At 39.6% G+C, this 27,911-nt stretch overlaps 2 protein-coding genes across 7 annotated transcripts in view; one reads left to right on the top strand and one right to left on the bottom strand.

The window, feature by feature from the left end:
• The window catches only part of MRRF (mitochondrial ribosome recycling factor), a 46,170-nt gene extending 40,262 nt beyond the window's left edge, over nucleotides 1–5,908 (bottom strand). The window contains exons 1-2 of one of the 2 annotated variants that reach the window (XM_080671376.1): nucleotides 5,590–5,674; nucleotides 1,274–1,482 (exon numbers count right to left, since the gene is read on the bottom strand). In XM_080671376.1, coding sequence (XP_080527502.1) covers nucleotides 1,274–1,457 — 184 coding nt within the window. In that variant the 5' untranslated portion in view covers nucleotides 1,458–1,482; nucleotides 5,590–5,674. Of the gene's footprint in view, nucleotides 1–1,273; nucleotides 1,483–5,589 lie in introns of both variants that reach the window. The other variant, XM_080671375.1, reaches the window with a different exon arrangement.
• RBM18 (RNA binding motif protein 18) lies at nucleotides 5,660–26,425 on the top strand. 5 transcript variants are annotated; one of them, XM_080671380.1, is made up of 7 exons: nucleotides 5,690–5,815; nucleotides 8,654–8,782; nucleotides 9,445–9,560; nucleotides 16,485–16,521; nucleotides 19,573–19,659; nucleotides 21,348–21,433; nucleotides 24,475–26,425. In XM_080671380.1, exons 3-7 carry the CDS (start codon nucleotides 9,529–9,531, stop codon nucleotides 24,632–24,634), a joined length of 402 nt encoding a protein of 133 aa, XP_080527506.1. In that variant the 5' UTR covers nucleotides 5,690–5,815; nucleotides 8,654–8,782; nucleotides 9,445–9,528; the 3' UTR covers nucleotides 24,635–26,425. The 5 variants fall into 5 exon arrangements, with proteins under 5 accessions (XP_080527503.1, XP_080527505.1, XP_080527507.1 ...); XM_080671378.1 differs by having other exon boundaries at nucleotides 5,695–5,815; nucleotides 16,485–16,611; XM_080671377.1 differs by lacking the exon at nucleotides 9,445–9,560 and having other exon boundaries at nucleotides 5,660–5,815; nucleotides 16,485–16,611.
• The last annotated feature ends 1,486 nt before the right edge of the window (nucleotides 26,426–27,911 follow it).

Here is a 27,911-nt window from a genome sequence, read left to right on the forward strand (position 1 = left end):
CCATCATGGCAATTTTTCATATACATTCTGACCACTATGGTGAGTCATACAAATATTTTTGAAGGGTGAGGGAAGGAGAAAAATAGAAAAATATTTAAATAATATCCTACAGTTGTTTATTTCTTAAATAATCAATAAACATTTATTGAAATTCATTTACAACAAAGACTACTGAACATCTACCATGAGCTAGATCCTGTGCTATTTGTATAGTGCATATCCCATTTATGTACCTCACGTTTCCTCATTTGCAAAATGGTGAGACCTGTGTTTCATTGGATAATTATAAGGATTAAATTATTAAATGTAGGTGAATTTTTAAAAAATTTAATACAACATACAAATCAAAAGTTAATACTGTTGTCACTATTAAGAGGACATAAGTCTTCTATGCATTAATAATCTTTCAGTGACTTGTTAATTTTCCTATTAACCGAAAAGGGAAGGTTTGCATGAAACCATATAAAAAAGTCAATGGAAAAAATATTTAGTAGCATATTTCTAGCACCATCCTTGGGAGTGGACTCCCTGACCCACCACTTCAAATAGCAGATCTGTTTGACAATTTTCTGTCACTCATTTATTCAACAAAATTTTTTTAAGCATACTATATGTCAAGCTCTGTTAGATGCTAACCAAGAAAAACATAGGCCCTCCCCTCATTGGGTCCAGCATGGAAGACATACAACAAACAATAATCGAACCTACAATGAATTAACTAATTAATGAGTACTGTGCTAAGTACATCAAAGGTAAAATAACAGCGCGCACGAGTGCACATAACAAGGGGCCTGACCCAGTCTAAGAGGTCAGGGAAGGCTTCCCTGAGGAAGTGACATTTAAGCTGAGATCTGGGGTATATCAAAGTCTCATTCTTGGATGACACAAACCATTAAGATCATCCATCTAAATCCATAGCTCTAATACCCTTTACCCAACAACCTTCTGGTTTTAATTTTACTTCCAACATAGATCTTACTATAAGGAGAAAAATGGGTTGATCCCTGCCTCAAGCATTATACCTTTAATTCTAAATTTAAAGAAAGAAATTAGGCATTTCTGAGCTATCGTTACATATGAGCAACATGATAATGAGAAAACAGACCCTAGGTTCTCTATCACTGTGACCTTTTAAGCTAATCAATCGTATTATGTGAGAAACCATTTCCTCATGTGGCAAGTGGAGAAATTGAGTACATCTCTGATATCCTTCCAGCTATGATAATTCAAGGGCTAACTATAAGAAAGGGGTGAGGAGGTCAGATGTCTCTACCTTTGGCTTTCTTGGTAGCAAAATGACGGGTGGGTATAGCTGCGCAGGCCACATATTGCCCGTGGTCATTTTGTCTTCCACTCACTGTCTTCAGCATAACTTCTGAAACAGGTCTGGTCAAGGCTGCAAGAGAACTGCAAAAGGCAGGATGGACCAAGCGGAAGCACCTTAAACCCAAGGCCATGACTGAAGACAGTCCGTGTGAACATCTAAAAAGAATAAGACAAAAAGGAGATCTAAATAAAACAGACTCTATTACCACTTCAGAAAATAATCTGTATCAATTACCAAACAACTCCTATAAACTGAGCTATTTGTTAGGCAACTTAAATACATTATCTCTAATCCTCCTCCCAACAGCCTCCAAGGAAATAGGATTAGCCCCATTTTATAGGACAAAGAAACTGAGGCTCACAGAGATTTAAGTAACTGATCCAGTCTGTAAGACTCCAAATCCCCATGCTCATTCCATTGCACCAAATGCTTCTTAGTACACAAGGAACACAGAGTTAAGCAAATGATGCTAATTAAATCCTTATAGGAGAAAAGGCACTACTATAAAAAGGGAGGGCAGAGCACTGGAAGAAAACTTTAAATAAGAAAACAATTTCAACAGGCATAAAATGACTGGAAAATTCACACGACAGCATTTAATTAAAATTTTCTTTGGTTCCTTATGCACTGATTACCAATTAGAATGCACTTTAATGTGAGTCTGAAGCATGGTTGAGGTTTGAGGTCTTCCATGTTATAGAATTAAAGCTCTGGAAAATGCCACCCTTTTCTGTGCTAACACAAGTTACACATTATACTTCTGAGGTCTTTGACTATGGAAAGATGCAGCCGTGGGCAAACTACGGCCCGCGGGCCGGATCCGGCCCGTTTGGGTGTTCTATCCGGCTCGCGGAGCCGAAAGAGCGGAGGGTTCTCTTGCTCTCCCCTCCGCTCCTTTACTTTGAATTTATATTAGTTCACACAAACACTCCATCCATGCTTTTGTTCCGGCCCTCCGGTCCAGTTTAAGAACCCATTGTGGCTCTCGAGTCAAAAAGTTTGCCCACCCCTGTCAGCTAGAGTCTACAGCTACCTCTAGGATAAAACACAGTCCTAGCAAACTGACAAATGTACTTCTGCCAATAACCTGGCTATTACTCATCTAAAAATTAACAATTAGCCTCAAATACCTGGAAGCTACTGTCTTTGAAAATCAGTCTCATACTGCATTAAAACAAAACAAAATTTCATCCTAAAATTTTGATGTCGTACAACAGCCTGAATAAGAACGTGGGTTTTGCAACCAGGAAGACTTGGAACCTATTGCCAGCTCCATCACTTACTAGATGTCCCTGAACATCACTGCACCTTGATTTCCTCAACTGTCAAATGGGGATATAGTTATTTCTTAGGATTAGGAAGAATAAATGAAGTTATGCAGATAAAACACTTAGCCCAGTGGCTGACAGACAGCTGGAGCCCCCAAAAGGTATCTACTGATCGCTCTGACACTTCCTTTCAAAGACTTCCATGACAAGGTCAGTCACAATAAAGAAATCTTGCAAGTCACTACTGATGTACTGGTAGCCCAGAGTCAGTCAGATCTGGATGTAAATTTCAACTTTGGCAATTCACTCCATTTTTCTGGGTATAACTTTCCTCCTCTGCAAAATGAGAAAAACATCCTGATCTTAAAATGAGATGGTGAATACATGTAAAACACCTAACACAGTGCCAGGAACACAGCACCTGCTTAATAAAAGCTATCATTATCATTATTTTTTAAAAGAGCAAATGAATAGCACAAAGGCAAATAACTTCTCCTGATGCAATTTTTAATAGCAAGATGCCAGTGATCAGTGTGTGAAGTCAGTAAAAACAGATCTGGACAAAAAAACCCAAAATAAACGAATAGCATTTCCTCTTCTTTAATTCTTATCAATAGTTACTATTAATTGAGGCCGGGCCTGGGTTGCTTGCTTTATCCACATTACCTGTATTTCACTTAATCCTTTTACTAATACCACAAAGAAAGTATAATAATCTCCATTTTACGTATGTAGAAACTGAGGCTCAAAGACATTGTCATTGTTTAAGGGCATGGAGCTAATAGCTCTGCCCTATTTCAGCAAAACTGTTCACAAAAGTTTGGCTCTAACTGAGGTTTCTATATCTAGGTTTTTGCCTAATATAGCCAATGCCTAACCCACACTTTCATCCAAATATGGCTGTATAATAATGTGTGTTTTTTTGTGGGTTTTTTTAATCTACAGAGTCTCAATCTGGCTACTCCATTTAAGACAGGTTTCCTGGTGTTCCTGTTGCAGGTCATAATACCAATCCAGAAAGCAACAGGAAATCAAAATGGGTTAGAAATAAACAACCTTTGCCAGAAAACACAACACCCAAAAGCAGACCCAGTACACATGAACCGGAAGCCAACTCTATAAATAAACTACATTGCTGAAATGCTTAAGGCGTAGATTTTAATTGCACAGAAGTCAGGAAATTTCAAAGTAGAAGTTCAATAAAGGCAGTCCTTTGGACCCTTTACTTTTAAGGACATGCATATTAACACTCAGTTCAGCACAAATAAAGTCAAGAAAAGCAACTGTTATAGGAGCTCAAGTATTATCCAACAAAATTAACCTATACTCAGAAAAACCGTGGCAGGAAGCATCTGGGCTTTGGACACTGTCTTGAACTAGAATCTCAGCTCTCCCCGTTCCCACTCACCCCACCACCACCACTTACCAACTAGCTGTGTGACCTTGGGTAGACCATTTATCATTTTTGAGCTACAGTATACGGTACACTGCATCTTTATCGTGACGATATTAATGAGCCTTTAAAAAGATAATTGTAACACTAATAAACAATAGCTACTACTTACATTGTGATAATATGTGCCAGAAACAATTCTAAGTGCTGTACTGCATATATTAACTCATTTGAGCCTTTCTATAGAACCTACTTTAACAATATCAGTTAATATTCGTGTAGTTATTGGATCATGGTCTAATTCCCTCCATGAGCCTATAAACACTACAAGGACTGGCCTATGGTTGTCTTGCTCACTGCTGTATCCCCAGTGCCTAGCACAGTCCCCGGACACAGAAGACACTGAATAAATGAGATGGATCCATGAATGAAAGTCTAGAAAATTTAAGTCCTTGCCCAAGGTAACAATGCTGGCACCAGAATGAGAATCTAAGCCTCAGACAGTAGCTCCTGGGCGCTACTTCCCAACACTGCTTCAATTACCTTCTGGTTTGCCAAATTTTCACTTTAGAATGCAAGGCATGTTTTTCTCTAAATTCAAGGCCATGTAAAGTTATGTATAGGCCCTGACTATATACAGAATCAAGTCCCTGGCACAGCCAAAGGAGGGATAAGACACTTCCATAGGTGGAGAAGGAGCTTTTGCCTATAAGAGGTAGGAAGTCTGGATTACAATATTCCTCTCTCAGCATTCTCTGCCAAGCATCCTCTTTAGATTCATAGCCACCGTGTATCCAAAAAGCACTTGTGGCAGCTCTACTACTGACTTGTGGCTTGAATTAGTCACTTCTTCTCCCTAGGTTTTGTTTTCCTCAACTACCTTTCCAATTATAAAACTCTCCGAGATTCTGAGAAATGCAATAGAATGTGGTGAAAGGAAAAAGGCACCAAACTTAGAGAAGACCTGGAAGCGAGTCTTGGTTCCAGCACTTACTAAGATGTGACTTTCGATAGGTCAAACCCTCTGGACCTTAGTCTCATCTGTAACGTGTAGATGATAATACCGTTTGTGGAGCAAATGAGATAAGGGCTGCAGACGCACTTTGTAAACAGAGAAGGGCTACTGAGATGACAACTGTCTTGCCACGGGACGGCACAGAGTAAGGGTTAAAAGTTGAGGCTTTGGAATTTAAGCTCCATTAATTACTAGCCACGTGACCCTGGTAAAGTTTTTCTTTTTTCCTCTGAGCTTCCGTTTCTTCACCATGGGAATAATGATATCTAGACCCGTGGTATTGTTCTGGAAACTAATATTCCTGCTAGGTGATGGGCTACTAAATAGCAGCTACAATTTAGTAAGCGACCCCCCACACACATCAAAGGCTCGAAGATCCTAGCTGATGACACGTGTTCCGCCCCTAACCCGTGACACCCGCTCTGATGCTACAGATCCCGCCCCCAGCCGTAAGGTTAAGCCGGACTCGATGGGACTCGTCGGGGTACCACGATCAGGCCCCCTAAGTTCCCTAAGAAGTCCTGGAGTAGAGCTCTCTGGTACCGGGACCCCGCGCGCGCCTTCAGGCCGTGCCGAGACCACTCACCAGCTGTCACCCAGGGGCTATTAGGAAAAGACTCTGGCGACCTCGGCGACGGCGGCGGCGCTGGCGTCGTGACGTCACGGGGCGGGACGGCGGCGCAGGCGTAGTGCGTCACGCGCGGCCTGGCGGCAGGTAACGTTGAGACGGAGGCGTCTGGAGCGTGGTGGACCGCGGGGTTGAGACCTGCTCTAGGGGGCATGAGCCGAGGGGAAGACGCCGAGGCCAAGAGGTGAGTCCGGGCCCCTGCATCACAGCCCCGGCCCCGGCGAGCCTCTCCGGGGAGGCTGCCGGAGAAAACACTTCTCAGGCCCCGCCCCGGATTGTCCCGCCGCTGGCCCGGAAATAACAATCCGAGTGGTGACCCGTCGCCTCTGGGAATTCGAGGCCTGGATCGGGAAGCCGGGGTTCCACGTTGGACTCCGCCGTTAACAGCCCTTAGGAACGAGTGCGTTTGCTTCTCTGCACTTCATTTTACCCAAATGACTATTCCTGGCTTCCAGAGTTGTTGCAGCTCAGCTGGGAGAATAGGTGAAACAGCGTTCTTGTCAACTCTGTTAACAATCTATAAGTGTTGTCGCTGTTGCAAAGTCAAAGGATTTTGAGAGTCTCATGCCATCTTGATTTCTCTTTACACTTTATCGTTTCTCAAAAAGCGCTGTGCTGAGCTGTCACAGATACTGTCTTATTTTAGCCTCATAACGACCCATGAGATAGGGATAATTGTGCCCATTCTAGGAAGAAAGAAGAAGCTGAGGCTGCGAGTAGAAAAGTGGCTTGCTTCATTCATTCATTCAGTAAATATTGAGCAATGGCCATGAGCCGCTGGGGATAGAACCATGATCAAAATAGGCAAGGCCCTGTCCTCTAGTAGCTTCCATTCTAGTGAGGGAAACGGGAGGTAAAACAGTAAGTCACAGAAAATGAATTAGTATTGTGTGGAAAGAAAAAGGTGGCTGTGATAGAGACTAACAAGGAGCTCCCTCTATTAGGAAAAGCTTTTCTGAGGAGAGGACACTTAAGGGGGAGAAGGGATCATGACTTACTAAAGTCATACAGTAATTGGGTGCAAAAACCAGGATTCGAAGGCAGATTTTTTGGGCCCTCTTCCCACTAAAGATGGTACCCTTCTGTGATACTCGTAGCTATTGGTATCATTTCTGTTTTTAGACCTGAGAAAATCAGAAGTTCCATCTCAGATATCATCTCCTTTAGAGGCCTTTCCACTAGATCTAAAGTAGTCCAACTCCAGTATTCTTTTTCAATCACCTTGCTTAGTTGTGTTTGCAGCACTTATCACAAATTACATCTAATTTACTTTGCTTTTTTTGGTGCCCTGCCTCTCTTCCAAATATAAGTACCCTGCGGGTACTTACTTATTTACTGCTCTGTCCCCAGTACCTAAACAACACCTGGAAAAAAGAACCTCAATAAATTTTCTTTGAATGAATGATCTTTAAGAAAGTAGGAGGAAAGGAAAGCAGGGAGAAGACAAAATGTTTCTCTTATCTTTACTCCTGGGATTCTGTTTATGTCTGTGTCACCTTTCTCTCAGGAGGTAAGAGCAAGAGCTATGGGTTATTCATTTCTTTATTTTCTGCACACAGCCCGGGGTTTAGCAGTTAGTGGTTGCTTGTCGCACATTGCCAAACAGATTGAACATGTGAATGGGAAAGGCAGAAGAATATCCTTTTGTGGGAATAAACACAGTCAACAAACAATTATCTAGGGGCTACTGTGTGCTAGACTTTATAGGCTGTGCTGAGATGGTAAGAGGTAATGGCAGTGTTGTTACTAAACAGTTCCTGCCACGCCAACCTCTTGAGGCACTTCTGGTTGCATAGGACACGTTTTCTGTAGCAGGGAGTTCTGAAGTCTGGCACAGCCTGCCATTTTCCCAGCCCTTTTGTCTTTTCTTTGCTGCCTTATATTTTCATGAATGCTGTATTTTATATCTGTCATCTCATCTTTGTCCTCACAACAACCTTAAGGTATAAGCAGGGCAAGGTTTATTGTGTAGAGATGAGGAAACTGAAACTTAGGGAGAAGTGACTTCCAGTCAAAATGCCAACATTTGAAACCTAGTCTTCTGACACCAGATTTTTGCTCTATATACTACTGTCTCCATCATAATCCTCATTTTCCTTTTTTGTCTATGAGATGAGACAGTTCAGGAACTAAGACTAGTAATAATTTAAGCTAACATTAATTGAAAGCTTGTTAGGTGCTTTAAGTGTATCAACTCAGTAAGTCTGCACAACTCTTATGGCGTATTCCCATTTTACAGATGGGGAAACTGAGGCACAGGGTGGTTAAATAATTTGCCCAAGGTTACAAAACTAGTAAATGGTAGAAATGGACTAACTAAGGAGGAAGTTAGTCTCTTCTTGCCAGCCTCTCAAAATATTAAACATGATAATAGCTAATATTTATTGATTACTTACTGTTGTCAGATGTAGCATTTAATGATTTTTTTCATGCACTGCCTTTAATCTTCACAATGGCTCTATAAGATAAGAATTGTTCTTTCCATTTATATTAATGAAGAGACGGAGGCCTATAATGTTTAGGTAATTTATCAAGTCACATAACCTGCTTGCAAACTCAGTTCTAACTCCAAAATCTATGGCCTTTAATTTCCTCTGTTGCCTCTTTCACGAGGAAGAGGTATACTATTGCTCCGCATTACCTATCTTCTTCAGTGTCATTAAAACTTTCTCGTGGTTTCCAAGGCTTACTTTGGGTGATAATTGTTAAACTGGAGTATCATGTAGTAATAGAGACTTTGGCCTCCTGCCCAGTCAGCCTCTGGCTTCAGAAGAGGAAAACTTGAGTTTCTACACACAGAACCACACCCCTTTCCCTTTAAATGGAAGCTTTTACTTTCTGGCTGCCAGAGGAGCTGTCCCAAGGGAACTGGTGCTGGGGCCCTAGTTGTGGAAGAACTGAGGCCTTTGAAGGACTGCCCAGGGCATTCCCTCCTTGAATAAATGTTTGTTGAACTGAATTTGAAGTCTCATGTTCACACAGTGTTGCTCTTCTACTGCCTGAATGTTCACATTTCCTTTAGTATTTAATAGAGATTGATGGAAGCAGAAACCAAAACTCTTCCCCTGGAGAACGCATCCATCCTGTCAGAGGGTTCCCTGCAGGAAGGGCACCGGTTATGGATTGGCAACCTGGACCCCAAAATCACAGAGTAAGTCAAAGTCATCTTGATTCATTCCCTAGAAACTGGGATGTCTGTAGTGCTGTTCAGAAGAATTTTTAAGGGATATAGGATATATTTTGGCCCTTTTATTTATGTTTCAATTGTCTTTAAAGGAAATGTGATATTATTAGCCTGTTATTTTGGTATTTTTCTTACATTTGGACTCTTCTACTACAAAGACATAGACTTGAATAGCCATTAAATTATATTCTTTTTTCTACTTGCCAGAGATCAACTATTTGAATCCTTGTACCCAGTGATCAGGAAATTATTTTCTAGAATCAGCTTTGGGCATGATTCCCTCAAAATGAAGGAACAAGCAGAAGTCTCAGTATATTCATTGGCAGGTAGAGGGGCAGCACTTGACTTTAATTCATGTTAAACAGCCATGGGAGGTCAGAGCTGGAAGGGATCTTAGAGATCACCTCAGTCCCTTTGGTTTTCATTCATTCATTAAATGATTTGAGCACCTACTATGTGCCAAGTGCCCTATGCTAAGCAATTTTCAAACTCTTGAAATCTGAGGAACCTTGTCTTAAAGTAATGAGAACGTATACATATATATAAAGTAAAAGCTCAGAGCTGCTCTGATTAAAGGGGCGGGGGGAGGTGTACTCAGAGCCTTTTGGTAACTACCACCCTTTCTTTAGCAATCACTTATAGGACTCCATGAAGACCATTTGAAAATCTCTGATATGTCCAGCTCTCTTGACCTACAGTAGAGGCCCCAAGAGATGGAAGTGTCTTGCCCACCACAGTCACAAAAGTAATTGAATTTTCCTGACTCCCCACTCTTCCCATTGAGGACATTATAGTGGAAAGGAATTTCTTAGCAAAGAGAATGGAGATGTTTTTCCTTCTCCCAATTGTTCAGGGTGGTGGTTGGTAGCAGGAGAGTAAAGGGTGAGTGGATTGAGCTAGATGGGGTCAGTGCTTAAAGTAAGCGTGGAAGATATCATCAGTCCTAGTAGTTACTCCCTTTGTAATAGTGTTAAAAGGAAGGGGAGAAGAAACAGCGGAACCTTCAGAGTCTGGGATGAGAGGAGGTACATTTAAGGGTTGATTAAAAGACTGGAAAAGAGCCCTAGCCGGTTTGGCTCAGTGGATAGAGCGTCGGCCTGCGGACTGAGGGGTCCCAGGTTCGATTCCGGTCAAGGGCATGTACCTTGGTTGCAGGCACATACCCAGTAGGGAGTGTGCAGGAGGCAGCTGATCGATGTTTCTCTATCATCGATGTTTCTAACTCTCTATCCCTCTCCCTTCCTCTCTGTAAAAAATCAATAAAATATATTTTAAAAAAAGAGAGAGACAGGAAAAGGGATGTAAACTAACATATCATGACAGAAAGTTTAGTTCCTTAAACCTGCTCAAGCTCAAATCGGCTAAATGTAGATACTGTTCAGTCCCTCTGGAAATTATGATGGTATTTAAGGTTGTGTTGCCCCATATTATGTGACCTTGGTCATGGGGGCCCTGAAATATAGACTGTGCATTGATTTTGTTCTCTTTATGGTTCATGGCTTTGAGGATGAATGTGTGAATCTGCCCAACCTCTCAGTTCATGTGTGTTGATCAGAAAAACTTTCCATCATCTAAAACCCAAGCTTGTGAGGGGATACTCCCAGGAATGGTTTCCATTCCTATCCCTGGTTGTCTGAATGGAAATCTGGAGTGTGGAAAACTGTTCATTGTCTTGGCTGCAATTCCCTGTAATGGGACCTTTGTTCTAAGTGTGTCCTGCTGCTTGTCAGGAAGGTTCAAGTGGGCATCTGCCACCTCGGTTTATGTCATAAGTTGGAGTATATGAATGTTTTCTTCAGTTACAGCATTAACAACACGGAATCAAAACTTTCCCTCTGGTGTTTCTGCTCTTTTTACATCAGGCCAAAGGTGGGCCGCAAGTCCTCACCTGCAGGTCGGGGCCTTGCAGGTTCTACCTGTGACTTCCCACTTCTCTATCACCAGAGATCATTTTCACTCTTCTTCCTCTGTGGATTCCTCATTGTAAAGCATTTTCTCTATTAAGCCAATTTATTAAATAGCAATAAATTTTTTTAAAGACATAGCTACCAATCATAGCCTATGATTAACATGAAATACTTAATATTACCTCATTTGATTTACTTAATTATAACAAAGAAAACTAACATTTTAGTATGGTAGGTCTTATCTTGTAGGAATATGTGATTTCCTTCCAAGTGTTTGAAGCAGAGAAACTTCTGGATCCTGTTCCTCTCAATGTAGGTAATAGCCTAGACTAGTTATTAAAATACAGTCATTCCCAAACATTGAAAGGATTACATGATAAAACTTATGTGACCTTATGGTGCCTGGTTTATACTTCAATCTCAGAGGGTATTGTTTGAATCCAAATCTCTAAACTTCTAATGACTTGCCAGAAGTTTGCAGAGCACCCTCCGGTTTTCGTAATGAAACTGACACCCCACCAACAGATTGGTACTAGTTCTTGCCTGTTTTCCATTCAACAAAACCATTCTTATCTCTCTTTCCTCTGCATACTCATACTCTTTACCATTCCTCCTCCTGATTTCTTTTATAAACTGATCTGAATACCCCCTCCTATAGAAATGCTTTTTTACCTCTTATTAGAAGACAAATTATAGTATTTTACTGTCATGAATAGTTACAGAAGTATGTAAACCAGCGACAGTTAAAAACTTTACCGCATGCCCTGACTGGTTTGGCTCAGTGGATAGAGCGTCGGCCTGCGGACTTAATGGTCCCAGGTTCAATTCCAGTCAAGGGCATGTACCTTGGTTGCAGGCACATCCCCAGTGGTGGGTGTGCAGGAGGCAGCTGACCGATGCTTCTAACTCTCTATCCCTCTCCCTTCCTCTCTGTAAAAAAATCAATAAAATATATTTTAAAAAAAAAACTTTACCGCACAATTTTTCGTAGTAATCCTATGTGCATGTGCTTGTTATTAATTGGAGTTGTGCTCAAGTTATACTAGGTTATCCATCGGTCTCCTCTCAACAGTATATGCATTGTTAACGAACTGTCCAGGACTCAAATATTCTGCTTCTTGTTATTTGTGTTCACTTTGTGGTTGCAAAACTGCCCTTGGTTGCAAAACTGCCCATTTTAAGGCCATGCTAGAGGCCAGGAATATCCAAATGACTAAACAGATCTTAGGGATTTGGATTTAGAGGAATAATGACATACTCTTATTTATGGAGGTAGCAGATTCCAAACTCATGGAATTCTACTATATTCTGATTCCTTTCAATTACATTATATTTAGTATTTCTTACCTATAAAGAGAATATTCAACAAAATGATCTGAATGTTTCTTCTAGCTCTAATATTGCATTAGTTCCTCTTATTTAAGGGTGTTACAACCTTGTGAAGCCAGTGGAACAGATAATATTTTCCCTCTTTATAGGAAGAGTTAAGTGAGTTGACTCAGTTTCCCACAGCCTGATTTAGTGCTATTTCCACAAGTAAATAATAGTCCACATAATTGAATAGTTATAACCTAAAGTATCCTAGTCTAAATTTTAAAATGTAAGGACTTCTTTTAAAGTATGGGACCCAATCTAACTATAAAATTAAAACAACGCCTCTAAATATCATTAAAGGGGTGGGGGGGGGGGAGGAAGGACATATGTAATACTTACAACAACAAAGATTTTAAAAATAAATTTTCAACCTTCAACAGAAAAACTGAAAAGTTCATGTCCTTATATATTGTCTATTTTCCACACTGTGCTTTCCTGTGATGGGTTAATACTGCTTTCTTTTTCAAATATTAAATGTGCTATGTAGAAGGCGAAATTAATAGCCACAGCATTATGCATAAGAAGTATGAACAGGAATAAAGCCAGGAGAAATTCTCTAAGAAGCAGCATTCTAAGTGAATGGTGAATCATAAATAAAGGTAGGAATAAGAAAGATTGCTGTGTGAGCAGAATATCAGGAAGACCTTTTTTTTTCTTATATACAAAATGTTTTTATTGATTTCAGAGAGAGATTTGGAAATATAAATGATGAGAGAGAATCAGTTGACTGCCTCCTGCATGCCCCCTACTGGGGATGGAGCCAGCAACCCAGGCATCAAACGGGACCTCCTGGTTCATAGGTCGATGCTCAACCACTGAGACATACTGGCTGGGCTCAGGAAGACATTTTTGACTAAAGGAGAGGTTGAATACTAAATGATAATGAAAATATTTGGAGAAATAGAATACTATCAGATTAAGATAGTCTTTAAAAGTTATTCAAACCTGATTGAATTTCATGTAATAGAGATGCATTGTGGGTGTTTAGCAAGAGACTGATATCATGAAAATGATCTATAATAATAAAAGCATAATATGCTAATTAGACTGGATGAAGGCAGGGCTGCAAGGGAAGCCTGGGTCCTGGATGCCAGCCGGCAGCCGGAGGGAAACCTGGGTCTTGGGTGCCAGAGGGAAGCTGATGCCAGCAGCCGGGGGAAGGAAGGCCTACTCTTGCACGAATTTTGTGTATCGGGCCTCTAGTGTTTTAATAGGAAAATTAGACAGTATGAAGGATGAATTGGAGGGGCAAGACTAAAGATGAAGTTTAGCTACAGATCTGCCATTAATATTCCCTAGATAGAGACAGTGAACTTGGAGGCCAGTGGTTAATCAGATGAAGAAAAAGTGATTGAAGAGGAGTGGAGAGCTGAAGATGATCCTAATGTTTCTTGCCTGAGAAATGTAAAAGAATCTTGTCCACACTGACCCCTGGGATAGTTGGAAAGGGGCAAAAGTTTGTGGAGTGGAAGAGGTCAGTTTGGGGTAGATTAAGTAAACTTGAAAGCAGTAGAGAGTCATCCAGGTAGAAATGTTCTTCTTATACAGACTTTCACAGATAAACTAGAATGCAAGGAAAAATAAATACATTATGAAACAGTCTTTACTGTTTGCTTAAATTTGGAACACAGTAAGACCAGTCTATTACTTACAAAGCATAGAACATGAAGACCTACCACATAACAATTTCTATAAGTTTAGAAAGAAATTTTTCTGTGCTAAGTATCATCTTAAATGTCATTTTGTTGCTTCCCATTGCCTTCAGCATCAAATTAAAATTCCCTCACTAAGCACACAACATGCTTCATAACCTGTCCCTTCCTGCCTTCCAGCCTCATCTCGTAGTGCCTCCCCAACTCACTTTCAATCGATCAGACTTTTTGTCACCTATATATCTGTGTACTTGGCATTCACTGACCACTACTTTCCCTGCACATTTGGTCCTCTTCATCTTTATGCTTACCCATATGTGCAAGCATGACGTGTAATTGATTACTTATCTCCCTCTTCTAACCAGAATGTGAAGTCCTTGCAGGCAGGGACCTAGTTGTATTCATCTGGATAGTCCAAGTGCCTAATACAGTTTTTGACACATAGTAGTTGTCTGCTTTAACATTTGTATAGATTAATTACTTATTTGTCATTAGGCAGGAATGCCATTTAAAGACTCATTACAAAAAACAATAACACACTGATTTAAGTTGCTGCTGTAGTGATTCTCTAGCTCCAGAAGTCTGCAGGGCCCACATTTCCTGCACCGGGGAAGCAAGGCTCTGTTTAGTAGTGAGATCTCCCATTCTTCAGCAGCAGATGAAAGTGCTTGCAGATGTGAAAGCAAGAGTCTTCAGGCTTTTTTCACTATCAGAGCTTGCAGTCCCCATCTCCAGGAAGCAAAATAGTAAACATTTCATTCCTTTTGTTTCGGTGTTCCGATAATTTCAAGAAATTATCAAACAAGAAAAAAAATCCTGGAGAAGTTGAAAGACACAGACCTAAGCAGATGTTCCTGGAATCTTAAGGTCGGGCTTCTCGGGCAAAACGTATTTGTTAGCTTTTCAAAGAATAATCTGCCGGCTTTTTTTTTTTTTTCCTGAGTAAATTAAAATTCATTTCCTAGGAAATGCCGATCATCTTACCTTCCTGCTATTAAGCAGAATAGAGCTAATGAAAAGATGACCAGCCCACAGAGTCCTTTAGATGGTTTTTTTAAAAAACGGGTTTGACCCACCATTCATAGCAACTGGTGCAGTGTTATGGTTTGAATGGGTATAGTAAGTGGAAAATGCAGCTGTGAATTAGAGACATTGAGGGAGACTCTTCTAGCCTATCTGTCTGCATTTCAGAGACTCACTCTTGCTGTTCAAAAAATCAAGTAAACCAGAAATCTGCACTTGAGGTGTCTCCCTTTCCCCTGATGAATCACCTCCTACATTCTCACTCACAGTTGAGGTCTCCTGGTGGGAGTTGAGAGTTTAGAAATGAGAGGGTTGTTTTTTTCTTTCAAAATAGGTCTAAAGACCAGATGAATATCCACAGAATACCTTGGGATCCTTGCATCCTGCCCCAGTAAAAGACCTGTATTGTGTCTTCCTCTCTTCACTTTGTCAGGCACCTGATCCAGGATAATGGGCTTGCTTGTCAATGTGTGTTAGTGTCAAATTTAGTAGAGCTTATGATCCAGTTCCTATCTTTCTGCTTCCCAAAGGAGATTCTTAGTCAAGAATAAAATCTTGATGAGTTTCTCCCAGAAAACAATGTGAATATAAATGTGGCTGTAAGGGCAGCTTTACTGACTCCCTGTGGGGTAGAATTCCCAGTAATAACAGATTTAGCATGTGGGCTGATACCTTTTTAGTATCACAGGGACAGCATTGTTTAGAGAAAGCCTTGACTCCATTTGAATAGTGCGGAGGATGCCAGGAGGAAGGCCAAAGGAAAAGGAAACGGGAGAGCTGTTGGTTTGTCTCACCCTTGCATCAGATGACAGGAAGTCGGAATTGAAATTGGCCACAGCAACCTGTTAAGGCCACATCTGTTTGAATAACTTAAAAGCTCTATAGAAACCAAATAAGTTTTAGAGAAAGGAATCCAAGAAGAGGGTGAAGGGCAGAGTGGCAAGCAAAAGCTTGGAACAAATTTCTTCCCTGGCTAGCTACATGCTTTATTCAACCATGCTCCAGAGTCTACACTGTGTTAAGAAACAGGCTTGTTAGTTACCCACAGCTGGATGGAACTGGCCAGGTTCCCCTGTCCTATGTGAGATCAGCCTGAGTCACATTGTGGTTCCACGTTGTCCTGGTGGTTCAGTCACATCAGAGATTGAAACTCAAGCACTTAATAATGGAAGTGCCACTAGCTGTGGCTTGGTTTGGGGCAGTTTCTCACAAGCGCAGTGTGGGGTTAATGACTGCAATCTAATAGGGAAGTCTTTCTGGATTACTTGTTTGTGTGATTGTGTATGTGTTTGTTACTTTATTTTTTACTTTTGGAGTGTGAGTGTGTGTTTCTGATGGAGTTGTAGTTATTCACAAATATTATTTCATTGCCAAGAAGTTAAAAATAAATAAATCGACACTATTTTTGAGCTTTTCTCCAAAAGAAAAACAAATGGTGCTTATGGGCCAGACAGCTGTTTGTTAGGTGTGGTTTTTTGTTTGGTAGTTTTGTGCTGGACAGACGCATAGCCATGACAATTCTCGTTCCCATTCCAAATAGAGGCAAACAACTCTGTTTGCCAAATAGACTAACAGAGCAGTTTGGAGGAAGGCAGGGGGCGGGGGCGTGAGATGTTATCCCTGGAGTAAATTATCTCCTGCTTTTATCTCATACTCAGGCTCATTGGCCAACAGATTCCCTGAGCATACTCATGGACTGTGCTTTCTCCACAGATACCACCTCCTGAAGCTCCTCCAGAAGTTTGGCACGGTAAAGCAGTTTGACTTCCTTTTCCATAAGTCAGGTGCTTTGGAGGGACAGCCCAGAGGGTACTGTTTCGTTAACTTTGAAACCAAGCAGGTAATTGGACTGCTTCCCCTTTCACAGTACTTAGACTCTCCCATAAGTATTTGTGCATGTCTCTCAACTACTAGAATAGCAGTTCCTTGCGGGCAGGAGCCAAGTCTGATTCATGCCTGTGTGCCTTGCTCTGAGTCTTAAAGGAGGTCCTTGGTAAACAAAAGAATTAGTGAATAGCTTCCAAAATTTACCCTCCCTAGGCTTTTGGACAAAGGTGGCTGACCTACTTTTCTGACCAAATGCTTTGGGATGCCCACATGAAGCAAATGGACATCCTCTTCCCTCGTCTGCTTTGTTTTTTCCTTTAGTGGCTGACCAACAAAGCCTCCTTCTCTTTCAGTAGTTTTGCCCTGTGGTACAAAAACCCTCCCTGTCTGTGGTGAGCCACCCACAAACTCTTTTTTCTTTTAATTTCTTAAAAATTTACCCTTCTTCTCAATGTCTCCAAATAAATGCATACAAATTTGAATATATATAAAGGAAGAAAACATCCAGCCTCAATCATGATATATACATGTATCTTATATTAAAATTTTGTCCTTGGGATGGATATGCATTGATAAAGAACTTGAATTTGAATGTTATTAAATATAGAGACATTGCTCAGTACTCTCTGTAACTCTATTAGTTTTACGTGAGAACATTGTCTAGTTATTATTTTATTAATGATTGTATTTGGATATTTTTCTTATTTCTTAAAAGTAAAGCATGTTTATTATAGATGAAAATATAGGTAAGTGGCTTAATTTATCAGCCAGATATCCAGAAATAATCAGTTAATTTTTAGTTGTGTGTTTTTTAGTTTCTTCTTCTTTCTTCACATTCCCACAAACAAAACAACAACCCTGGAAGACTTTATACATACACACATGTATGGCTTATAATACCTGAATAGGATCATATGATCCTGTTAGGCACTCAGAGTATACTAAATTTTTTTTCTGTCACCTAATACACATCAAGAAAACATTCTTTATCATAATATTGTGGTTTCACTGGTATAGATATAAATATGTAAAAATTCATTGATCTGTATCTTTAATATTAATACATTTTATTACATGTAGCAGACCTCAGTTTAAAAGCTAATCAACAGGCTGTTTGATGACCGTATAATATTTCATTATATGAACATATGGTATTTGATTAACTGTTAGCTATTTAGGTTCTCCCTAGTGATTCACAAGTGTAAACAGTGCAGTAGTGAATATATTTGCAACTCTAACCATGCATATTTACTACACTCAGGAAAATGGAGTGGCATCAACAAAGGCCATGCATATTTTTCATAATACAACTGCCAGATTGCTGTCCAGGAACAATGTGTCAGTATGTGCTGAGATGTCATTGCCCTGCCCCATACTAGGGATTTTTTTTTTGCAGCTGTGATAGGCAATAAGTGATACATTGCTGCGCTAATTGTTCAAGTTTTGGAGAAACTGAAAGAATGCCTGATATGGTTAGCATTTTTAAATACTTTATTTTTCCTCAATGATAGAGCGTGTTGACGATTCTTACAGACAACTAAAATCTGTGGTCTTGCTGGACTAGAAGTCACAAAGCCTAACTTCTATTCTGGCTCTTTTATTTATTAACTTTGGACAAGTTTCTTAACCTCTTTGGCCTCAGTTTTCATCTAAAAATGGGGATTAAAAACCTACACCCTTCTTATCTCTAGTAGAGAGACTAGATGAAGGTGCATAGGAAAACATAGTTGACATTTAATAATAATGTTGACTGCAAGAACTTTGAAACAAGATACAGAGGTAGGAAGTTATTTCTTGAAGCATTTGTCACTGCTGGCATCTTATTAGTGTTGATGCAACAGAATTAATAGAGAATTGCATCAACGCAATTGAATAAATGAAACTTAAAAGGAGAATAAAATGTCTCTCTTATCCATCCCTTTAACTTTACATGCTGTAGTGAGAAAAGGAAGACAGTGACTATCTAATATCTGATACAATGAGTACTCAGTAAGTATTTGTTGAATGTCATACTGGTAAGCTCCAGAGGAATAAAGCAACCATCAGTAAAACCAGACTGGAATGCCTGCTGGTCTTACACTGAGGTCGCAAATAGACTGTCCCGGTTTCTTTTCTTGTTCCTTAAGGGCTTCTTCACCCCCAGTGAACATGGTTCCTCTTGGCCAAATGCCTTGTGGATACACACAGAGCAGAGAAGGCTCAGCAGGATGGAAAAGTACAGCCAGGCTTCCTGGGAATGTCCTAGAGTGCCTGTTATCCAGCTTCAGGAATTCCTTTCAGCCTGGTTGCTCCTGTGTCTGATAGGGAAAAGGTCAGGGGACTTCTGGCTTTGAAAGCCAGGTGCATAGATTGGCTCACAGATACCTTGCTCACAGTCTCTTTGACTTACTCCTGCTTTTTCCGGCTTAGTTTTCTTCATTCCCATGTCCTTTGAGGCCATTACTGTTTCTTACTTTGGATCCAGGGAGTATGAGCCCTAGTCCAGGATACAGTTCCAGGGTTCCTGGAGGGAGTACTAGTTCTTGACACAGTAAGTGCTACCCTGACTAACAGAAGTAGATAGGAAGGTATCACCCAATAAGAACAATACTATTAGCTAATGTTGGTTGAGTGCTTCCCACACACTCCATGCTTTCCATGTACGCTTTTACTCCTCACAGCAACCATCGAGGAGCAAGTATTCTCCATATTTTACAGGTGAAAAAGCTAATATTCAGAGAGATGATTTATAAGTGACCTGTCAAACACTAAACTGCCAGTAACTGACAGAGCCAGGATTTAAATTTTTGTTTGACTGAAAAACTCATACCCTTTTTATTATTTTGCTTTTTTTCTTTGTAAAATTTTTACCAATTGTTTACCAAAAGTGGTGTGGTTAGAAATTCAGCCATCAAAGCTAATGAGGCCCTTGTGAATACATATAGCTAGTCGGGCATTTGACTTGTTGACTAACTGTAGGCCCTTTCCTGGACAGGAAGCAGAACAAGCCATCCAGTGTCTCAATGGCAAGCTGGCTCTGTCTAAGAAGCTGGTGGTGCGATGGGCCCATGCTCAAGTCAAGGTAAGTCTGAGACGCTAGAAAGGCAGCTTCAGCTCATCCTGATGAGTCTTCTGAAAGACAATTGTCCACTTACCCATTTGCATCCCAGTCTCTTCACATCTGGAACAGCCATACTTTGGTCTCCTACTTGTATTTACCATGTGTATTGCCAGATTTTTCTTTTGAGAAGCATCTCAAGAGGGATTAAGTTCCTTCATTGTTTCTCTCCACATACCCACAGATTCTGTTTTTGATTGATTTTTCCATGTGGCTGATGTGTATACTCAGACCTCTATCATTTTTTTTGGTGGGGTGGTTCTTTGGAGGAAAAAAAAAGTATTTATTTTCAAAATTAGTTGCTTTAGGCATTATTAGACTCTCCCCAGCCTCTCAAGTCTGTGAAGAGTTTGAATATGTTTATTCTAAATGCTTGAGAAGTGGGTAGTTTGCATGAGTGCTTAAAACACTGGCATCTCATTACACCAGATATTTCGAGAGTTATTTTTGGTACTTTGCAGTGTCTGTATTGTCTTCAAGGCCTGAGAAGTGGCACACTGCCTTATTCGTCTTGTAGGAGGTCTCTTGGGAGAGCACACTGGAAAAGCTATGACCATTTTAAAAAATGAATGGCTTTCTGTCCTGGCCAGCATAGAGGTGGTGAAGTACGGGAACTGGAGTAACCCCAGGAGTTGATTCCCTTTCTTCTGCAATGGGGTTGGCAGACCTGCAAAAAAGATTTGTGGCCGTTAAAACTGGAGCTTCAGTCTTTAGCTATATGAACATGGGTTTTTGATCAGAGACTCCACCCAACAGGCTTTCTGGAAGAGTCAGAAATTAAACATTTGAGCTCAGTGTCCAAGCTGGAAAACAGAGCTCAGATACTTTGGACCCTGCGTTTCAGGTGTTCAGCCACAGAGTCTTCTCAGCTTCCAGGGCTCACTGCCTGGAAGATAGAAATGAGGAAAATTACCAAAGGTTTTTTTACTCAAAAGAAAATCAAGACTCATTTGCCAGACTGGCTGTCATTTTCTCATTCTGCATCTTACTGAAAAGGCACGCAAGAGAAATCATTCTTCATTCCTTCTTTCGTTTGAGACTCTGTGCCTCATACTTCCTTTCTCCTACAGGTCTTTTGACCAGAGGATCCTGGTTGCTCTGTCATATTATTTTTACTTTTTACAAGAAGTATATAATTATCTCACATCAAATTAAACTGCTCTTTTCCTGGAGATTGTTTTCTGTATCAGTGGCTGAAAGCGATTACTATTTTTCTTCTCCACTCAGGCCTGTTAAGAGTTGAATTTTATGCTTGGTACTTGGCAAAAATCTAGCAAAGTTTTGAAGTGTTTTGGATGAAGTAAAATAAATATGGTCAGAGGTGATATGTGACCATTAAAATAAGAATGTAAGGGCAAGCCTGCTGTGTACCTGTGCCACCTGTGAATTTGAAACTAGGAATTCTTTCCCTACCAGATAAGGAGAACTAATGGCTGATGGGAGGCTTCTTATAAACTTCTTTTTCTAAATGTATAGCTTTAAGCCAAAATTGTGTGGAGTTTTGCATTAATTCTAAATGTAAAGCCATCCTAAAATTGTCTAGAAATGTGCTGATGATATTCTGGTGGGGTTGAAGTATATGGACCCATGCTCTGCAGTTAAAGGGCTGGTTTTTGCACAGGTGAAGTGATTTCTATTTTTCTTACTTCTAGAGATATGATCATAACAAGAATGATAAGATCCTTCCAATCAGCCTTGAGCCATCCTCTAGCACTGAGCCCACTCAATCTAACCTAAGGTAAGATGGTGTACTGTAGAAAAACACAATTATTCAAGAGCTTGAGCCATTTCTTCATTCCAAACCTTCATCCATGCTCTAGTAACTCTTCAGATTCTAAATTTAGAATAGAATCTACTGACGTTTGACATGTTCAGAGAATGTGTTCAGTTAAACTCCAGAATGTATGCATTTCCTCTCTTTCATCCCCCCTATATATAGAATTCATTAAAAAAGGCTGGGTATACCTACTACATACCAGCCATTGTGCTTGGCAGTGGGAATATAGAGGTAAATCAGACATAGTCTTTACCTTAAAAATAAGCATTTTAATAAGGCCTGTGTCTCTTTGGCATTTGTCATTACACACTAATTCCTCCCTAACTGTGAGTTCCTTATACAATATTTTACTTTGCAGCACTTTAATTCTGTGTACCATTTCACCACTATAACAGTTTTGGTACTAGTATATATAAATTGTCAGTTACATCTTTGGAATTAATTCAAAACAGAAGGAACTAAGGGTTGGGTTGAGAAAGGGGAAGTTAAATGGATAGCTGAGCAGAAGTAGAGTTTTGAGGGTTCTTTTTGGGGGGATGTTTGATTTTTTGCATTGTAGCCTAGGGAGATATATTAACAATAGCAATAGCCAAGATTAATTGGGCTTACTATGAAGCAGGCACTGTGCTAAACACTTTACATGCCATATGTCATGTAATTATAAAATTCTGGTAAAAGTACTCTTATGCACATTTTACATAACAGGAAACTGAAGCTTAGAAAGGTAAAATATCTTGGCCAAGATCACGCAGGTAGCAAATAGCAGAGTCACATTTAATGCCAGTTTTACTGAACTTCAAAATTCAGTATTTTAGTTACTTCAGAGAAACGCCAGGCTGTATGCAGGAATATACTTCTCAAGCCTGTTCTAGGGGAAGAGAAGAAGATATGTGAAGGAGTGTCAGCATTTTATAAGGATTAGAAATCAGTATTCAGTCATAAAGTCAGGAGAGCAATGCCTATTTGGATAGAGGGCCAGAGAGAAAACAGACAGACAAAAAGCCTGTCTTTTGTGTCATCTACACCAAACAAAGCAGATTTGCAAGCATCTCATTAAAGTGAAGGTGATCCTGAAATGTTTTCAGGAGGAATAAAATTGGTAAATTAACTTTTTGTGTTACTAGTACAAGTTTAATATTATTGGTATTTCTTAATTTTGTGCTGCTTTATTGTTTTGTACTTCCAGAAATTTAAAAAAGTATGATGACTTCAATAGGTTCACTAGGAACTTATATCCACGATGCTATATTCCCACTAAGATTGAGCCTCTTTGATTACAGATCGGTGTCTGTGGAGGTTTTCATAAATCTAACCCTATAGGAAAAGGATTACTCCTTTTTTGCTGGGTGATCTTCATATTACGGTGAACATATGTCTTTAGTTTCTTATTTTCAGTGTTTTCACTTTTTAGTAGATAACCTAGTGTTTTCCATTCATTTTTTTAACCCAGAGAACCTCAGCTTATATCTTTCTATTAACATCTTTACCTAATTAGAGAAGGTTGTTTCCGTGTGACTCGTACAGCATCAGTGTCCCACTAATGACAGCGGTGCCAGAATGCATCTTGGTAATATAACGTTTTTAATTCACATGGCTCATGTGAAGTGTGTGTGTGCAGCAGTGCATACCTTTGAGGACCTCTAAAAGGCATGTGTACATTTCCTTCTACGCTTCTCCCTGACTGTGACCATGAACAGCAGCAAGGATGGAAAATAAGGGAGCCAGAGCTAAAACACATCCGCTGCCTGAGTGCATTCTGGTCGAAGGATCACCAGGACCTTGATCAGAATGGACTTCCTTACAACTTCTGCAACGTCCCCTCCCCTCTTCTCTCTAATATGGGGCTGCTCAGCTACCAGCCTGATGGAGGAGAAAGCAAGGACTTTGATAAACAAATTGGACTTGAATCTCGACTCTGCAATTTGTTAGCTGTGTGAACTGGGCAATCACTACCTTTCTGCATTTGATTCTTTATAAAGTGTGGGCACAATGCCTGGCTCATTATAAGCACTCTGTAAATGGACATTTGTCAGTAAAAAGAAACTTCATAGAATTTCCAGGATTTTTTTTGCCATTATTCAGTGATTCCAAAGGTGATACAATGTAATAGTTACTAGAATGGGCTTTGGAGTCAAATCTCAACCAATACCACTTACTGGCTATGTCTAACATTGAGTAAGTTAACCTTTCTGTGCAAAAATAAGATTATAACCTATCTTACAATGTTGCTTTTAATTATACATGAATTTTTTTTTCAAATTTTAAGTGTACAGTTTAGTAGTGTTTAAATACATTTATAATTTTGTGCAACCATCACTACCATCCACCTCCATAATTCTTTTCATCTTGTAAAATTGAAACTCTATACCCATTAAACAACCCCTGGCAACCACCATTCTACTTTCTGTCTCTATAATTTTTACTCAGTGTCTCATATTAACTGGAATCATACAGTATTTGTCTTGTTGTGTCTGGCTTATTTCATTTAGCATAAGTCCTCAAGGTTCATCCATGTTGTAGCATATGTCAGAATTTCCTTTTTAAGGCTGAACAATATTTTAAAATGTATTATGTACCATATTTTGCTTATCCGTTCATCCATCAATGGACACTAGGGTTACTTTCGCATCCTAACTATTTTGAATAATGCTGTTATAAACATGGGTATTCAAGTATCTCTTCCAGACCCTGCTTTCAATTCCAACATGAATTATTTCTGAGTACCTACTAGCTGCCAAGACACAGTGTTTGTACCTTTGGATTAAATGTAACAATATGCAAAGTACTCCTAACAGTGTTTGGGTTTATAGTAAAAACTTAACAGGTGGTTCAGATCTCTTTCCTGAAATGAGAGCATTGGTTATTCTTTGTGTGTTTGAATGTTCCTATTTGAGTATCTTGTTGCTTCTACGACATGAATGAGAAGTACAAGGAAGATGAAATACACAGTATTTTCTGAATGTACCCAAGCCCATTCTGACCCTCTGCTGTCCTTTTTCCAGCGTTACTGCAAAGATAAAAGCCATTGAAGCAAAGCTGAAAATGATGGCAGAAAATCCCGATGCCGAATACCCAGCAGCGCCTGTTTATTCCTACTTTAAGCCACCAGATAAAAAAAGGACTACTCCTTATTCTAGAACAGCATGGAAATCTCGAAGATGATGGTTATGAATCACTGTAGCAGCAAAAGCAAATTGGTCTCCACACCTGAAACCCTCTGCCTTTGTACTTTGTAGATGTGACTGGTACTCGCCAGCAGAGCATAATCCCATGTTAGAGTTTGGTAAAATGACATTTTTGGCTGTTCCTATGGATGTTTCTACCCTGAAGTATGTGTGGAATTGAGCATCATCCAGAATAAATAGGATTCTTTCCAAAATTGTGATTTGAACACTGGGATGCTCTAGTTGGCTGGTTTGTTTGGATTTGTAACTCCAGAAACACTATATAGTGTGCCAGAGAGAAAGGCAAACAAAAAATGTTATTATTTAAATCAGGAAACTAAATTTATTATCGTCTGTCTTAAAAAAAAAGAGAGAGAGCATTTTTCTGGGCTCAAGTGTCTTTACAACATAAAAGAGATAGGGAAGTGGGAGATTTTGAATCATGTTCAGAATTATTGTTCTAGAATTTACTATGGAAATCCTTCCAAGTGGACTAAAAAGGAAAAGTTCTTGGCAAAAGGGAGCTGGTTCTTTGAGCAAATGTTGTGGTAATCTGTTTAAGAATTATGCTTATTGTCTCAAAATCCTAATTAGCAAAATATGCCATATATCTTAAAATTGTTTGCATCAACAAAACTATAGAATCAAATTTAACATTTTGTACCACAACAGAAGTTCTCTTTGGAAATCCAACTTTTATTCTATAGTAATCATTGTTTTTTTAATCTAAGTAATCCTGCCTTCTATAATACCAAATCTGGTTATTAACATGGGGCTTTTAAAATGCACTTATTGCATGAGATTGTTTTTATGGCATGAGAATGTTCTATTTGGAATTGTATCATGATCAATCTAAATAGAAAACAAAATTTCTTTGAAAACCTAAATGTTTCTATATTGATCTCTATCAAACATTATTTATTAATAATTGTCTAGGGGTCTAGTAGAAGAAATTGGATTGCCTGTGTGGGGTGAGGTGGGGACATGCAGTGGACACAGTGGAGCAGGCACTACTCTGGCACCAAGATGGTAATGACCTCATGTTTTATGTGGTTTTTAAACGCTTGAAAGACTGCATGACTTATAACAATAGGGAGAGAAAAATCATGTTTATTTGGTAGTGTGATTAGGAGTGTGTGTTTCTCAGTGGTTTGGTCATCCTGGTGCCAGGTGGACGACTCTGTCATTGGGCAGCACCGTTGTCTCTTCACCAGGTAAATCATTATTTCACCTTAGGGTGCCATTTTTAGTGATTACAGACTTTTTACCATTGTCATTCCTAGCGAGAGGAAACTTTCACTATAGGAACTTAAGTCTTCCTATGAGCATAAGTGAATTTAAGACACTTGAAACAAAACGTCAGCATAGTGGGGTTTCAGAATTCACAGAGTTGGTTCAGAGAAATTCTAATAACCGTTCCCAAGGTAAATCTTTCTAGATATCTTTAGGTATTAAATACTTTCTGCATTCATTAGCTCTGTCTATGATGCACGTAACTCTCCTTCCATTTGGGGGATAGTGTACGGAGGTGGGAGAATCATCTCCTAGTTTTCTGGTGACTTCTTAGAGTATAGAATTCACTATTTTATCCTTAAGTCCTCAAAGGGTTATGGTGGTGTAGAACTCACTTAATGCAAAATAGTCTTCTATTTTTAATAGGAACTTAGAAAATACTTTGAATTATTTAGAGCTGTTTCCTTTAGAAACCAGAATTATTTATTTGTATTTAAAGCAATGTTTATTTGTACCAATTCTTATTCCTCTGTGTGAATAAATGGAAGACAGTGTCTGTGTGGTTGTGTCATCTCTCATCTGTTTTCTGGAATAAAGACTGCAGCTCTCTGGTAGGCTTGTTTTGCCTCAGAACTCGGGGCCAGTGTGTCAGGGAGAGGTAGGGATTGGGTGGGGGTTTGCTGTATCTAAGAGCCTTTTCTGCAGAAGACTGGCTAGAAGCACCCTCAGAGACAGTTCTCTCCATCTTTTCACCTGCCTACTTCTGTTGTTAGACATGAGAAAAAAGACTAGCTGTTCTCACTGCAAATGTATTTAAGAAGAAATTGTTATTGGAAGTCCCAGAAAGCATCATATTGTGGCTAATCCCTTTTTCAAAGTAGAGGTTTCAAAAGAAGAAATGCGCCCTAACCAGTTTGGCTCAGTGGATAGAGCGTCGGCCTGCAGACTGAAAGGTCCCAGGTTCGATTCCGGTCAAGGGCATGTACCTTGGTTGCGGGCACATCCCCAATGGGGGGTGTGCAGGAGGCAGCTGATCGATGTTTCTCTCCCATCGATGTTTCTGACTCTCTATCCCTCTCCCTTCCTCTCTATAAAAAATCAATAAAATATATTTAAAAAAAAAAAAAAAAAAAAAAAAAAACAAAAGAAGAAATGCGTGTGTCATAAATGTGCTGGAAGCAGTCTAGTGAAAGGTTTGTAAAATACAAGTGCTATCCGTACTTTAAAATTATTTATTGGTTTACTGTTTTGCTAAAATTGTGTCACTTATAATTTTGATTTATATAAGAGTGAAGAATTGAGGGAAATATTCAAATGAAATGTGAACTATCTTAATCTCAGCTCCTGTTTTATCAAATGTAAAATGTAACCCTAACCAGCTGATTTTCTGTAATTGGCATGTGAGTTTTGGGGAAGAGGATCACATAATGAAAGATTTTTCAAATCATGTCAAAAATCAACAGCAAACGTTTTTTAAAACCAAATATCTTAGAGCCCTGTTGTTTATTAAGGTAGGTACAGTTAATTTCTGAGTCAGCAAATATATCTGATTTGTAATATTACTATGTAAAAGAACAGGATTAATTTTTGCTCATAAATTAAATGTCAACTACTGGTATGTAATGTTCCTAAAATAGGACTTCTCCCATCTTTTTTTTTTTTTTTTTAAGTATATTTTATTGATTTTTTACATAGAGGAAGGGTGAAGGATAGAGAGTTAGAAACATCGAGGAGAGAGAAACATCGATCAGCTGCCTCCTGCACACCCCACACTGGAGATGTGCCCGCAACCAAGGTACATGCCCTTGACCAGAATCGAACCTGGGACCCTTGAGTCCGCAGGCCGATGCTCTATCCACTGAGCCAAACCAGTTAGGACACTCTCCCATCATTTTTATTCCTGATTTTTCTTTTTCTCTCCTGCTTCTATCTAATCCTGTAAACTCTGCCTTCAAAATACATCTTGAATCCAACCACTTGTCCCCATCTCCAACTCTACCATTCTCCTTAAATCCATTGTCATCTCTCACCTGGATCATGGC

This window comes from Plecotus auritus, assembly GCF_963455305.1.
Source record: "Plecotus auritus genome assembly, chromosome: 5".
Taxonomy (NCBI): Eukaryota; Metazoa; Chordata; class Mammalia; order Chiroptera; family Vespertilionidae; genus Plecotus; species Plecotus auritus.

What these genes read in the sequence shown, in the direction of transcription:
- RBM18 (XM_080671377.1), top strand. Translation starts at nt 8,670, where the DNA reads ATGGAAGCAGAAACCAAAACTCTTCCCCTGGAGAACGCATCCATCCTG. An exon ending in CTGGACCCCAAAATCACAGA is followed by an intron (nt 8,783 to 16,484) that starts GTAAGTCAAAGT and finishes CTTTCTCCACAG; the next exon opens with ATACCACCTCCTGAAGCTCC. An exon ending in CCCACTCAATCTAACCTAAG is followed by an intron (nt 21,434 to 24,474) that starts GTAAGATGGTGT and finishes TCCTTTTTCCAG; the next exon opens with CGTTACTGCAAAGATAAAAG.